The sequence below is a fragment of the Notolepis coatsorum genome, assembly GCF_963971535.1.
Source record: "Notolepis coatsorum genome assembly, chromosome: 4".
Lineage (NCBI taxonomy): Eukaryota > Metazoa > Chordata > Actinopteri > Aulopiformes > Paralepididae > Notolepis > Notolepis coatsorum.
In genome coordinates, this window is record NC_140168.1 from 190,844,227 (window position 1) to 190,860,029 (window position 15,803).

At 42.7% G+C, this 15,803-nt stretch overlaps 1 protein-coding gene across 1 annotated transcript in view; it reads right to left on the minus strand.

The window, feature by feature from the left end:
• arap2 (ArfGAP with RhoGAP domain, ankyrin repeat and PH domain 2) overlaps positions 1–15,803 on the minus strand; it is a gene marked incomplete at its 3' end in the record, with an annotated part of 497,512 nt that overhangs the window by 419,740 nt on the left and 61,969 nt on the right. Inside the window, 2 exon segments of the mRNA XM_084312192.1 lie at positions 5,516–5,585; positions 12,957–13,364. Of these exon segments, the coding sequence (XP_084168318.1) occupies positions 5,516–5,585; positions 12,957–13,364 (478 nt within the window).

Genomic DNA, 15,803 nt, shown 5'->3' on the forward strand with positions numbered 1-15,803 from the left:
GCCACAAACTCGGGCCCGTTGTTTTCCGGATTAAATCCCAGAGAGAGAGAGAGAGAGAGAGAGAGAGAGAGAGAGAGAGAGAGAGAGCAAAAGAGAGAGAGAGAGCAAAAGAGAGAGAAAGAGAGAGAGAGCGAAAGAGACAGCGAAAGAGAGAGAGAAAGAGAGACAGCGAAGAGAGAGAGAAAGAGAGAGACAGCTAAGAGAGAGACAGTGAATAGAGAGAAAGAGAGACAGCAAAAGAGAGAGAAAGAGAGACAGCGAAGAGAGAGAAAGAGACAGCAAAAGAGAGAGAAAGCGAAAAAGAGAGACAGTGAAAGAGAGATGAAGAGACAGCGAGAGAGAGAGAGATAAAGGGAGAGAGAGAGAGAGAGAGAGAGAGAGAGAGAGAGAGAGAGAGAGAGAGAGAGAGAGAGAGAGAAAGAGAGAGACAGCTAAGAGAGAGACAGTGAAGAGAGAGAAAGAGAGACAGCAAAAGAGAGAGAAAGAGAGACAGCGAAGAGAGAGAAAGAGACAGCAAAAGAGAGAGAAAGCGAAAAAGAGAGACAGTGAAAGAGAGATGAAGAGACAGCGAGAGATAAAGGGAGAGAGAGAGAGAGAGAGAGAGAGAGAGAGAGAGAGAGAGATTTCCCACGCCTCCACCGCGACCCCTGTCACACGGCATCACAGCGGCCGGGAGAGACCGCCGGGGGGGAAGCGACGGCGATTAAGTGCGATTAGTTCTGTCTGGGCCGGCGAGAATCCTGCAGGATTTGGGAAACTGGTTCAGAGGAGCCAAAGGAGGACGAGATGGATGAGGTGGAAGGCAGCAGGGGGGGAGGAGAGGGAGGAAGGGGGGACTAGAAAGTTTAGGAGGTTGGAAGTTTGGGACAGCGAGAAGAACGATGGATAATGGAGGATGATGTATTATAGGGGCCTGTGGGATGAAAACGGTCTCGACTACCTTCCCCCTAAGAGGGCGGGACATAGAACCAGTCAAATTTTTCTTTTTTATAAAATACTATTTTTGGAAAGCTTGGGTCATATCCTGTCGAAACCTCAACAGCTCACAGGAGAGTGAAACCCTGACCTGTGTGTGTGTGTGTGTGTGTGTAGGGGGGCTTGTGAAACCTAATGTGACACATTCCAGGAAATGATAGAGTCGACTAAAAACACACCTCTTCAAACAATATCTGAAATAATAAAAAATAAAGAAACTACCCTTCTTACTGTATTTTACCATTATGTACCTTACTACTATGCTACTATACGTATACTACCTATCATACTAAATGTCTATACCAATATGCTACTATACTTATACGACTACCTATCATGCTAATATGGCTATACTATGTTACTATACTTATATGACTAGCTATCATGCTAATATGGCTATACTACTATGTTACTATACTTATACAACTACCTATCATGCTAATATGTCACTATACTTACACGACTACATATCATGCTAATATGGCTATACTATTATACTTATACTACTACGCTAATATGTCTATACTACTATGCACTCAAGAGTGCAACACTCAAGTTCAACACTGTTTGACGAACAAGGCCACTGACCCTTAGCTGCCAGAGGTGTACCCCAAATCGTGTTCACAATTAGTAAGTTGCTTTGGATACAAGAGTCCGCTAAATGACTAAATGTAAATAGCAAGTCTCTCTATAACATGTTTCCAGTGAGACTTGTGACGTGACTGATGTCGCGGGTTAGAGCCCCTTGGTGTGGGACTCGTTTGCACCGACTGCGCCCCCTGGTGGTGGCCACATGGAGAGGCAGCGCTGGGGACCTCTCTCCCTTGAACGCCTGACAGTATGGTAGTAGTCATACTGGCCAGCAGCTTTGTTAAATTAACTTAAAAATATACAGTATCTATATTTGTATAGCTCTCCCTCTTTTCCTCTTTCTCTCTCCTTCCCATCTCTCTCTCTCTCTCTCTCTCTATCTTTCCCTCTGTCCCTCTCACTCCCTCTAGCTCCATTCCCCCATCTCTCTCATGACACCATGTATAAAGTGCTGACTCGCCCGCCGATTCCCACTGTGCGAGCGACTGAGCGTGTCCCGATAAATAAAACGCTGAGCACAATGGAAACGGTACGGGGGCAATAAGGGTGTGGGGGGGGGGGGGGGGGGAGCCGGGGTCTATAATTAGCACGTGATTAACGAGCGTGCATCAGACGCCCCCCCCCCCCACATCATTGATTGTGATGCCGTGCAACGATGCAGCTGAAGAGCTTTGGCCATGGGAGGGTGTGCAGAGGTCACCGACAGCCGTACACATGCACATGATGCACACACACACACACACACACACACACACACACACAACGCTGTTGTTATTACGCCAAGTTTCTTCTGCGGTGGACTGCAGGAACAGCCGGGCGAAGTATCGTTGGTCCCACGATGTCCGTTGATGTAATGAAAGGGCCGGTTGAGACTCAATTATAAAAACATATACTCTCATATGCGAGTTAATGTCGAGCTATGATGCTAAAAACGGAACACTGCACTTAACAGCAGCGCAGACATACTCGTGCGCGCGCACACACACACACACACACACACACACACACACACACACACACACACACACACACACACACACACACACACACACACACACACACACACACACACACACACACACACACACACACACACACACACACACACACACACACACACACACACACACACACACACACACACACACACACACACACACACACACACACACACACACACCCGTGAGGGGCATTGATTCCCTGATCCCTTAGATAAAATTAAAATGTCATTAGCAGCACAAGTACAGTACAATGAAATTAAGGTTTGGCATTCAATCAGAGCAAATGTAACAATAAAGTACAATATTAATATACAATGTACGGGCAATTAAACTGGGTTGTACAGAGTTGTAGTATTATATGTACAGTGATACAGGTATAAAGACACAATGGTAATAAGTCATACTGGCCAGCAGCGTAACTAGTAAGAGTAGGTAAGGGATATGTACAGATATAGATGACACTTATCTTAAGCATACCGACTGCATGCCTAAACCTAAAGTATCTCTTTTATCTTGTGGACCAACCAATGTCCTCATAAGTCTTGTTTTCATCACATGCAGGGACATCTGGTTCCCACGAGACTAGAAATACAAGGACACACACACACACACACACTGACTGACTGACTGACTGACTGACTGACTGACTAACCCGAGCGAAAGCACCCAGTCTAGAGAAGTGAAGGTTAAAGCGCTGTCTCTCTTTTGTCTCTCTGTGCCTGGTCTCCGTTTATACAGAGTCTCATTTCCCTCACTGCCGTCTGCATTCACTCCGCTCTCTGTGGCTGTAAGTGGCGTCGCCAGAGGTGATAACTCAATTCAATATTGTTTACCATCGATATGGGATCATGTTCAGGGTTTTATATCCATCTTTTCGTTGGTGAAATTGAGTTTATCCACATTTCTAAGCTGATAAAAGTGCGACTGGAATTCATATATTTTTTTCATATTCATTACATTTAGTCATTTAGCTGACGCTTTTATCCAAAGCGACTTGCAAGTTCTGTTACGACAAGTCAGCAGGAAGGGTACAACTCTATCAGCTGAGTAACAATGTGCATCAAACAGTGCTGAAACGTGGATGCATAGTAGTAAAGACATATTAGTATAGTAGGAAGAGTGCATGGTAGTATAGGACAGTAAGTGTATTTAAAAGAAAATGTATTTCAGTTATTGATTGAAGAAGTGTGTTTTTAGTCGATGGCTAAGGATTGGTCAGGATTCGGCTGTCCTAACTGTGGTGGGGAGTTCGTTCCACCATTGTGGACCGAGGATATATAACGCTAGATAAGTTAGTAGATTGAAATAGAGCAATACTATGCTGATGTTTTAATCAATTAATTCATTAAACTCATGTATTAATCCTTTTTTTAGGTTACTATGCTCATTAACCGGGGTTCATCATTGCTGGTCGTTTTGTTTGACCACTGATCACACAGCGCTAAGGTTAACTTACTACAGTGTAATACTGTGGTACACAATTCTGCTGCCTGAATAAATGATAAGCAAATATGAACTGCAATTTCTCCCCAAAGCGGATTATCTTACATGTTATATATATATATATCAAATCTAACATAGCGAGGCAGATATTGTGATACACACAAAATCAATACACAGCCACTCCATAAAACATCATTCCAAACTCAACTCTCTGTGAAAGAGCAGAGAGCAGGGGAATGGGGAGAGTAAAAGGGGGTAGAGAGAGAGAGAGAGAAGGGGGGAGAGAGAAAGAGAGAGTAAGAAATAAAGGAGAGAAAGAGGGAGAGAATGGGAGAGAGAGAGAAATAGGGATAGAGAGAGAGAGAAAGCGAGAGGGAAAGGAGATAGAAAGAGGGGGCGAGAGAGAGAAAGGAGAGAGAAAGAGAGAACGAGAGGGAAAGAGAAAAAGAGAGGGGAAGGAGAGAGAGAAATAGAGAGAGAAAGAGATAGAAGGAGAGAGGGAAAGGAGAGAGAAAGAGGAAGAGAGAGACAGAGAAAGAGAAAGAGAGAGAGAGAGAAGTGCTGAGAGAGGCAGGAACGTGTTGAGTCTCTCTTTCTCTCTCTCTCTGGTCAGGTGCCAACATTAATGTACTGTACCATGTGAGTGCGGGCAGAGCGCTGGTCAGTCACGCGTGGTGGAATGTCGCTCCGTCCTTGCCCCCTTTCTTTACGCTGCCAAGCTAACAACGATGATGATGATGACGAGGAAGAAGAAGAGAGCGAGGAAAGAGAGCGAGGGACCGCTTGGGTGGGCTTGGCTCCGGCGCGTATACTGTGTAATATATATATATATATATACAGTATACACACACATGCGGCTGACGGGATTGGAGGTGTTGGTCATTTAACAATAGATTCTCCTTTCTATAATGAAGAGGAGTGACGTTGGCTTAGCTTGTGTGTGGGGAATCGAGGGAGATGTGTGAATGTGGATGATTTGTGTAGAAAGACGTTTTGTGTAGGAGTGTTCTTGAGCTGCCAAAGGTCTTGTGGCGAAGATGTGTATGTATGTATGTATGTATGTATGTATGTATGTATGTATGTATGTATGTATGTATGTATGTATGGGCGTAGGTTTAGTGGGGCTTGCGGAGGTCATGTCCCTCTCAATATTGAGAAGAGGTACATTTTCCCCCTCAGAAAATATAGCTAATATGAAAGACAACGCCCCCCTCCCCAAAAAGGTAAAAATAAGGGGGTCAAAACATGTATCTATCCTTCTTACCTGTAACTATATATTAACCAACCATTTCTGACACCCCTACAGGACCGTGCCGTCTCAGCCTTGCAGACGTGCACCAGAATGCAGGCAATGAAGTGCAGGACATGTCCAGGGGGAGGACCACCGGGAGGACCACCGGGAGGACCACCAGACCGCCCCCCCCCCCCCCCCCCCCCCATGTTGAAACCAAACCTACACCCTTGTATGTGCGTGTGTGTGTGTGTGTGCACCATCATTCACCAACCTTGTCATTGTTGTAGTAGGCCAAGATTCTGCCATCGAATCTCACCCACCTCCTCTGAAAGACACAGTTTCTGCAAGAGAAGGCGATACGACAAGACCGTCAACCGTTCCATTGGCTATTTATTCATTCATTCATTAATTCAATCTGTATTTAATCTCGAAAGATCATTGAGAGCAAGCTCTCATTTACATTATTACATTCGATTAGAATGTGAGACAACACATAATAATAATCAGGGGCGACAGTGTTGGAAGGTTCCCGGTTCGAATCCCGCTCCTCCCGGGCAGCTTGTCGATGCGTCCTTGAGCAAGACAATTGCTCCCGATGAGCAGGTTGGCACCTTGCAACTCCGCCATCGGTGTGTGAATGTGTGAGTGAATGGGGCAATGTGAGGAACAAAGATTGTAAAGCGCTTTGGATAAAATCTGTTATATAAATGCACCAATTGCCATTTTACCATTTATAATAAATTGTGCATTGCAAAACGTTCCATGTTTCAGGGTCAAAGAACCTAAAAGCAGATTTTCTTAATTCAGTGCAAACTCTTAGGAACCTTAAGTGTAATATATTACTATATGCACAGGGTGGCCATTTTGCTCTGGTTTCATGCTCAGGTTAGTGTTGTCAAAAATATCGATTTTTCTATACATATCGATTTTTCTATACATATCGATTCTGAATATTTAAAACAGTTTCAATACTCATTTCCCGCAATATCGATATTTAATTATTCATTAAAAAAATTGAATAACATTTGTATAAGGAAGTTGCATTGTTTATTTCAATACCTGTAATAGTACAGTAGTCCACACACACACATGTGCATTCAGTTAAGTTGGAATATGACTGTAATACAAACAGTTCAGTTTGTCAGGTACATGCAACACAGATTACAGTGTTTACTTAATTTATAAGATTATATCATTTAGTTAAAAGTGTTATAGTTATCTTCTCTTATAGTACCAGAGAGAAGCTGAGGAGAATCAACCAGCAACAAAAGCAACATTTATTAAAAAAATATATATATTTATCTTTTTTTTCTTATTATTTTTTTACATTTTAAGATTGAACCTTTTTCCCCGTGGTATCGAAAATGGTATCGAATATCGATACTTTTCAAGGTATCGTATCGAAGTTCGAAATTCTAGTGTCGTGACAACACTAGCTCAGGTTGGGATTCCTTTCCACCCTGTTCCCACCCTGGGTGGATACGGTTTGCACATGCCAGTTAGTAGCATCACAAACACTCTTTTCACAATGGAATCAATACAGGCTAGAGAGGGTTACACACTGAAAGATATCTCACCGCTAAGAGGAAAATCAACACGCATTGATCACACCTAACACTGAGACAGAGTATCTGATGTTATACAACGGCATGCAAATTTCTCGATTCAGATTGGCTGAAACAGTCATTTTACACATGTTTATTCTTCACAATTCCACGCTGCTGGCCCAGGACCCGCCCACAACCGAATCACATCACATCACTCCGCCGGATCACAAGATGGCGGACAATAATCTTTAATAAATGGATATGTTGATAACGACTAAACGACTAAATATCAAGCGATTCCGTCACTGCGAATGTCTTAGTCCTTTAAACAATGTTGGATGATGTAATTGATGAGTCTTGAATCATTGTGTAACAAAAGAAAAATCGCGGATTGATTGATTGATTCATTTGCAACTTTTTCCTTCTCTCTGACTGCAGCCCTCACTCTCACACTGTCCGACGCTGGCTCAGTCTCCACCCACCCCCACACACACACACACACACACACACACACACACACACACGCACACACGCACACACACACTCCTGTCTGCAACGCGGGGGATAGTCAGACTGAGAGAGAGCTGGGTGCTGCGCTGTTCTAAGTGAGCATGGCCTATTGAGTTGATTGATTGATTGATTGATTGCTAATTTTATTACTGTACGCTTGGTTTCCAACTGGTTAAGTTTAGGCCCTCTACAGTAGGTTTAAAAAAAAAAATAAAAAATAGGGCGAAGAAAACTTTTTTTCCCTATAGGGCAAAGAAAACTTTTTAATTTGTTTTACCTACTTTCTATAGAAGCATCTAAGAATGAAGTTCTATAGAAAGTAGGTCTGCATCCCCTTAACAATTGTGTGTATTGAGCCGTACTGTATTGTACCCATTCTGCATCTGGTAATAAAATGTTCAATCAATCATTCCAATAATACACAGTTGGATGTGTTAGTTGGTTGGATGCACTTCCGAGCTGCTTCCACATGAGGCAACTTCTCTCAATCATTCCAATAATACACAGTTGGATGTGTTAGTTGGTTGGATGCACTTCCGAGCTGCTTCCACATGGAGGCAAATTGTCTTTTTTGTAGTTGTGGGAACAACTTTTTCTGGCGGATGGTTTTTTCAATAAATCTTCGATTAATGTGTGTTTATTGTATAGCAATAAGGTTGGATGAATGTGGCAGTTGTATAAAAGCTTTACACCACTTGCAGTCGTGATTTGTGAACAATAAACCATGCCTAGGGGGGTCTAACGACCCTCGGCTGCGCCTCGGGGCTAACAACCACCCCTAGGCATGGTTTATTGTTCACAAACCACTGCTGCGGGTGATGTAATGCTTAATTGAAAGACAATCAATCAATCAATCAGATTTATTTATATAGCACATTTCACATGACGCGTGTCAACCAAAGTGCTGTACAGAGGGTAGATACACATAGATACATAATGACAACAATCATACTCCGTTTTATGGGAGGGCACACAGGAAAACAGGGCATTAGTCAGTGAACGGGAAAGGCTAGTAGGTAGAAGTGGGTTTTGAGCCTCGATTTGAAGGCATCTATTAAAATGATGACAAGTGATTAAAATATGAGCAGGTACTTGTATTTCATAATTGATTAATTGATTCATAAACATTTCTCAAGAGTCGTATCAACAGCTGTCAATTAGCATGGGGGGGGGGCTAGCTTAGCATGTTAGCCTAGCTTAGCACAATGAATGGAAGCGGACATGTATGGGTAGCCTTCAGGAGAGGTGTTAGTTGGACAATGCATAGGCTACCCGTACATGTCCGCTTCCATTCACTGTGCTAAGCTAACATGCAGCCAGATAGCTTTCTACTGAATGCACAGAGAGGAAACTGGTATCTATCTTCGTGTCTTTCTCTGGAGAAGACGGTAAGCTTTTGCTCAGTGGCCAACGGTGTCAGACTGTGGTTGTACTGGGCAGCTCCCAGGTGTGAATGGAACTGTGTGAATGTGAAGCAGGGCGTAGCTGAAAAAGAGCATTCATGCTCAGCGAACCTACCCTGGGTAAATAAAGGTTTAAAAAAAAAAAAAAAAAAAAAATTGTCCTTTCTCCCTCCTATTTCACTGTTCTGCACTCACACCATGTTGGATCGGTCTGTGTCAGGGCTCTGTATTGAATGACACGCGTTGTGTCAGTTTGAAATCAGTGTAGGTGAATGGTGTAAATGCTGTACATACCGTGTATATATATATATATTATATATATATATATATAAATGTCCACATCTTGTCCATCTGTACATATACCTTACCTACTCTTACTAGTTACACTGCTGGCCAGTATGATTTACTTACTACCATAGTGTCTTTAAACCTGTGTCACTCACTGTACATATTAATAATACTACAACTCTGCATATACATCTGATTAGCACTATTACCCAATAGTACTCATTTATATATTTTATATCCAGTTTAATCACCTGTACATTGTATATTACTATTGCACTTTACTGTTACATTTGCACTCTGGTTGGATGCCAAACATATTTCCGTTGTACTGTACTTGTGCTGTATGATGACAATACATTCGAATCTAATACATGTGAGAAAGGAAAGAGAAAAGATAATTTATTCAGAGCACTGCGAAGGAAGGAAACGCGTTCATTTGTCGAGTACATTTACATCGACCAGGAATGTATCCTGCATTTAACCCATCCTAACTATTCAGGAGCAAGCGGGCAGCCAGAGGCCAGCACCTGGGAACCTTAGCAATAGCATGAATATGTACTTAGCATGCATGTCTTGTGTGGTCTGGGAGACACCCACAGTACCCACAGGAAAACCCACATGCATGCGGCGGAAACTCATCTATGCTGCCCTGGAACACGGCTCCAGTGATGGTCTAGTTCTTCTAAAACACTAGTACACGCTCAATGTTCTCCAGTGAGGGTCTAGTTCTTTCTAGAACACCAGTCCATGATTAATGCGCTCCAGTGAGGGTCTAGTTCTTTCTAGAACACCAGTCCATGATTAATGCGCTCCAGTGATGGTCTAGTTCTTCTAGAACACCAGTCCATGATTAATGCGCTCCAGTGAGGGTCTAGTTCTTTCTAGAACACCAGTCCATGATTAATGCGCTCCAGTGAGGGTCTAGTTCTTTCTAGAACACCAGTCCATGATTAATGCGCTCCAGTGATGGTCTAGTTCTTTCTAGAACACCAGTCCACGCTTAATGTGCTCCAGTGATGGTCTAGTTATTTCTAGAACACCAGTCCACGGTTAATGCACTCCAGTGATGCTCTAGTTATTTCTAGAACACCAGTCCACGCTTAATGAGCTCCAGTGATGATCTAGTTATTTCTAGAACACCAGTCCACGGTTAATGCACTCCAGTGATGCTCTAGTTCTTCGATGCAGCGGAATCACGGAATCTCTTACAACGTGAACTAAAAGTGAGTACCCTCGTCTCTTTTGGGACGGTTCATTCAGATTAATAACCGCCCCCACGTCGACTTATACGCGCTTTCTCCGATATTGCGCATGAGCCGTATTTATTTCTGGTATGTAACCTCAGAATGCCGTGCGCACTCTGCGCCGCTGAAAACGAGGGTGTCCCTCGGTGACTCCAGAGTTTAAATAGAGTATAAATAAAACGCTCCTGCTGGTGTTTGAACCCACAGGACCGTCTCACTGTGAGGCAGCAGCGCCCACCACTGTTCCCCCTTGCTGCTTCCCACTATGCTTTGCTCGCTTCATACCACAGCCGGGGCAAACGAGCACAGGCAGAAATGTACTTTAGATCTGTGCGGGCGACGGTACGTTGTGTAATTCTATCAGGGCTTTCCCTAATAGGCAATACAGGAGTCTGAAAGCCTGGGCCCTCATTTATCAATAATGCGTAGAAAGTGTTCTATTTTCGTTCCTACGCAAGGAATTTAGAATGTCTCTATGCACAGAAAAATCGGGATTTATCAACCGTGCGTGCACAGGTCGTACGCACACTCCGTGTTGATAAATACCATTATTCTTACTGTCTATGCTCGTCCATGATTAACCATATATGGTAATGAAACACCCCCATGGGATGTGAAATAATGGACTAAGCCGAGCGAACTATGAGAAACTTCACTGAGAGCGAGATTGATCACAGAGGTCTGACCAACATATACAGCATTTCCCGTTGTGAACAATCTTATTTGGAAACATGACACACAGAATAATAGTATTTAGCGTTTTATTTTAAACAATATTAATCGTATGATTATAGATACGTTTAGAGAATAAATAAATCCAATGAAGTTGTCAATTTCACAGACAACTCCACTGAGGAGGAGGGAGCGTGTAGACTGACCCAGTCCTGCTACAGAACCAGCACATTGACAGAAATAAATGACAAGCTGACCCGACATTAAGCACTGCAATGACTGAAATGAATGAGTCGCTGAAGCACACTGTATGTGCAACCCAATGGAGAATACAAACTCGTAACCACTATCGTAACAATCTGTTAATAAAATGTTCATTCAATCAATCACCTGCGCAGTGATTGATTGAATTAAAATGTTATTAACAGATTGCAGAATGGGTACAATACAGTACGGCTCAATACACACAATTGTTAAGGGGATGCAGACCAGAGAAAGACTTTCGTCTTGTTTACATCAGGGTCCCCCATTTTCAATTCATAATGAATTGTATGTAAGGGTGCAATTAGCACCGTGCAATCCATTCTTTGTGGATCTAGCCCTAATTGTTTGAAGTAATGAGGTGTCAATGGGATCACCCGGTCTCCCCTCGAGAGGGCAGTGGGAGAGTATCCCCGCCTGCCCTCGGCATGTTCATCTACTAAATGTCAACCGGGGCTTCAGATTGACGGGACTGACTCTTTACTGTTATGTTCACTCCCAAGTTGCATTCGATTCATCATGGAAGCGCTCAGTAAAGAGTCAAGACTCTCCGTTGAGATTTTGAGAAGTCAGACCACTTCAAACTACTTCTGGGTGAGTGTTGACAAATAAGCTGCCCGCATTTCAGGTTTAGGTAATATAAAAAGCTTTCGAGTAAGTCAAATCAAATAACACGACGTCGCCCGGGAGATCAAAAGTTAATTTCAGCCTATGTTAATTTGCCCGGCTGTGATATGAAGCGAGAAAAGCGTAGCGGTACACATACAGCCAGGAACCAGCAAATCACCAAGCCTCCAAATCATTAAGTGTCCTCGAGACACTTAACCCCTAAGTGCTCCCAATGAGCAGGTTGGCACCTTGCACAGCCTTGTTGGCGTGTAAATGTGTGAGTGGATGGGTCAAATGTGAGGCATGAGTTGTAAAGCCCTTTGGATAAAAGCGCTATATAAAATGCAGTCCATTTACAGTCAACAGTGACAAGAAACTGAAAGCAATGCGGCTCAGTTTTTCTTTTTTATCTAAAAAGGAACCACATTGAACCAAGAAAACAAACTAGATGAAAGGTTATCCCAGTGGAGCTCCGTAGGCTGTATATTAGCTACGACAACACTACTTTTGCAAAGTATGTGTACTATAATTTCATATCTAGAATCATACATAACCAGTTTTGACTAGGGTTGGGTACCGAACTCTGTACTTTTAAGGGTACCGCCCGAACTGGTACTGGCGCCGGAAACGGTTCAAATGTGAACGGTACTCAGCCCAGCGTAGATTTGACCGATAATACATGTACGTTTCGCAATTATGCCACAACAATGTGGAGCGCCCTACCCACAGCCGTAAGATAATGTGAATCACTACCCACCTTCAAAACCGCTCTCAAAGAGCACCTACGGGAGGCTGCAATTCGAAACTGGCCCCGGTAAATGTCCAAATCCTCCCCCACCCAACCCCCCCCCCTACGGTACAGTTTATTCCCCCTCAAATGTATATATTCTCTTTTAGAAACTCCGTCTCTTAAACAGTACTGTATATTTGTATATCATGTATGTCATAAATGTCTGGATGTAACAGTACGTATGTCGTGTATGTCATAAATGTCTTGATGAATTGATAATGGGGGACCCTGATGTAAACAAGACGAAAGTCTTTCTCTGGTCTGCATGCCCTTAACAATTGTGTGTATTGAGCCGTACTGTATTGTACCCATTCTGCAATCTGTTAATACATTTTTCAATCAATCACTCAACTGTAAGCATCGAAGGAATCCACAAGCTGTGACCTACCCTTGAGGCGACAGCTTGTCCAGCCAACCGGCCTTGACCTGCTGCGGTTTGGGGGCTCCATAGAAGCAGGCGTAGGGGGAGATGTCCGAGCCGACGGGCGCAGCGTTTTTGACCGGACCTCCTAGAGCGTCGAAGGGCTCCGAGTAGAGCTCACACTCCACCATCTTCACAGAGTCGCCCCGGTGGGCGTGGCCAGGGGCCGCCGGGCCAATAGCGAGCGGCTCTGCGGTTGTCGCGGTTGTGGCTTTCGCCTGTCCCCGATTGGCCGGCTGTAAACTGCCGGCACACTCCTCCACCGTGGAATAGTCGTCCTGGTGAAGGTCGGGGACGGTTGAAGTGGGCGGGGGACCTTCCTCTCTGATGATGTAATTTCCCTTCCTGGCCTCCTTATGTTTTGCCGGCTTCTTTCTGGATTATGTGACAAGAGTTTCATTTTTAGTTTAATCTATTTTCAAGCAGTCAGTCATTCAATCAATCAATCTATATGCATGTATACCAGGGGCAGCATGACTAATGTAGGGGTCTACGGATTAAAAAACCTAGCAGGAAATTCACATTTGCATATCAGGGCGCCTGGGAATGGAATAAATTGGAATTACAAATGAAACAAACAGTCAGTCTCATGTCTTTCAAGCTGAAGGTAAAGAGGAGGATGTTGAGTAACATGTAAATCACTCCTTTTACACTTGCGTTAGCAAGTGCTGGTTGACTGCGACTGACTTGTTAGTAGTTTACATTATCTTTTATCTTGTGTATTTTATGATTCAAGCTGTGTTAGACCTTCCACTGTCACGTATCTGCCTATTCATCTGGTCTTTGAAACGAGGTCCACAGTGGAAATACACGTTTTTGAAACTGTATTGTGTCAACCTCGATCTTTATCTTTCATTACGGATCCCCATTAGTCATCACCGCAGCAACAACTAGTCTTCCTGGGGTCCACACACAACAAAACAGTACATACATACATAAATAATATTATAGTAGCATACATTTAAAGATATATTCCAATACTGCTACATATAAAAATTATTCCAAATAGCATTACAGTACACAAACAGATAGCCCCTTACGTGACTGTGATGTGCACATCGCAGTCACGTAAGGGGCTAACAAACAGAGTACATAAATCGGATCACAAAAAATATAATAAAAGGGATTAAACTCTCAGACAGTCATATCTTTACAGTGTACCCTACAGTATCTGTGTTTTTCTTTAATGTAAACTAATTTATTTTTCTCTCAATGCTCTTTTCAAATTATTTTTTAAGCGTATCTTACTGGTTATCTGAGTAAGATGTACTGGCAGTTTATTCCAATATGACATGACTCTATAACACAGTTTTCTTTGCTGCATTGGTTTTTGTAGTAGCAGTGTGAATGTTTCCCTACAGGCATGCCTAGTACCATACTTGTGTCGATCATGTGTACATGTTAGCTGTGAATACAAACAGATAGGTTCTCTTGAGATATATATATTCCTCATTAACAAGATCAGGCTACAATCCAGTCTGTCTTCCACCTTCAACCACGACAGCTTGGTATGCATCCCCTCCACACTGTTTCTCATTGAGCAGTTCTTTATAACTTTATAACGTATGCATGACTGTTGTGCATTTGTTATTGATCATCGAAATAAACTAAACTAAACTATATCCCACCTCTAAATCAGCATCCAACAAAACATCATTGTTCTGGTGTAATGAATCACAAACTGCAAAGCAAGCCAATTTTACAGGGAAGACATCAATACGTTTAAGAGGTTCCCCTGTGTCGTCGCTACCGTCTCAGACTTTCAAAATCAATATTTGTACACAATAGCGACTCCCAAGAACCAAGGTCCCGTCATGTGGTCGAGGTGTCACCAGAAATCTACCGTCTAGAATGACCGCGCCAACGGGAGACACTAATCTGAACATGTTTTGTTTGAGCCTTTTACTGTACACTCCAAAATGAACTGTGTGCCATCAAAGTCACACAGTTCACCAGCTCCTCTATTTCACAAACTCCAGATTCTCACCATTTATGAGTATCGGTATTATCAGTATTCCTCAAATATGGGATTTTCTTTATACATTACACTCAAGTGAAGAGGATATTCCTGAGCAGCTCACGACTTACTTTAACCCTTTCACTACCATATGGTTAACCCTTTCACAACCACACTACAGAAGGTTAACATTTCACTACCACACTACAAACGGTTAACAGTCTCTATAGTGTGGTAGTGAAAGGTTAACCTTCTGTAGTGTGGTAGTGAAGGGGTTAAATCAAATACACAGGTCAATTCTCCCTCAACTCGGCAATATTCAGATCTTCGTCCTCCTAAATTTCTAAAATGTTATACAAGATAGTTGGGTACCAAATTATGGAATGGATTTTCCCACCTGGCAAAAAAACTGTTCATCTACTAAATGTAACAAGAGATTTAACAGCTGTTTTGTAAATTTGTCCCATGTATCGCCTACAATAATCTATGCATGCACACATATAAACACACGTACATATGATATATTATGTTATTATTAGTTTATAGTCAAATTATTCATTATTCACTGACATTTTAACATTGTTTAGGCGGAGGCTTCAAAATTGTGTTTTCTACCTCACCCTGCACTGGATAATATTAGCTATTTCTTGGCCATTATTGTCTATTTTCTTTTAACTGTGCAAAAAAAACCTGAAAAAAAAAACCTGAAACTGAAACGCAAGAGGTGTAGGCAATCCTCCCAGAAAATACTCCGAAAGGCATCGGTATCAAGTGGTACTCTGGTGCCGGAAAAGGTTTTTCTCATTCTTGGAACATGGGCTCCTGGTGAAAGTACAAGCTTACTCAGGTTATTACGG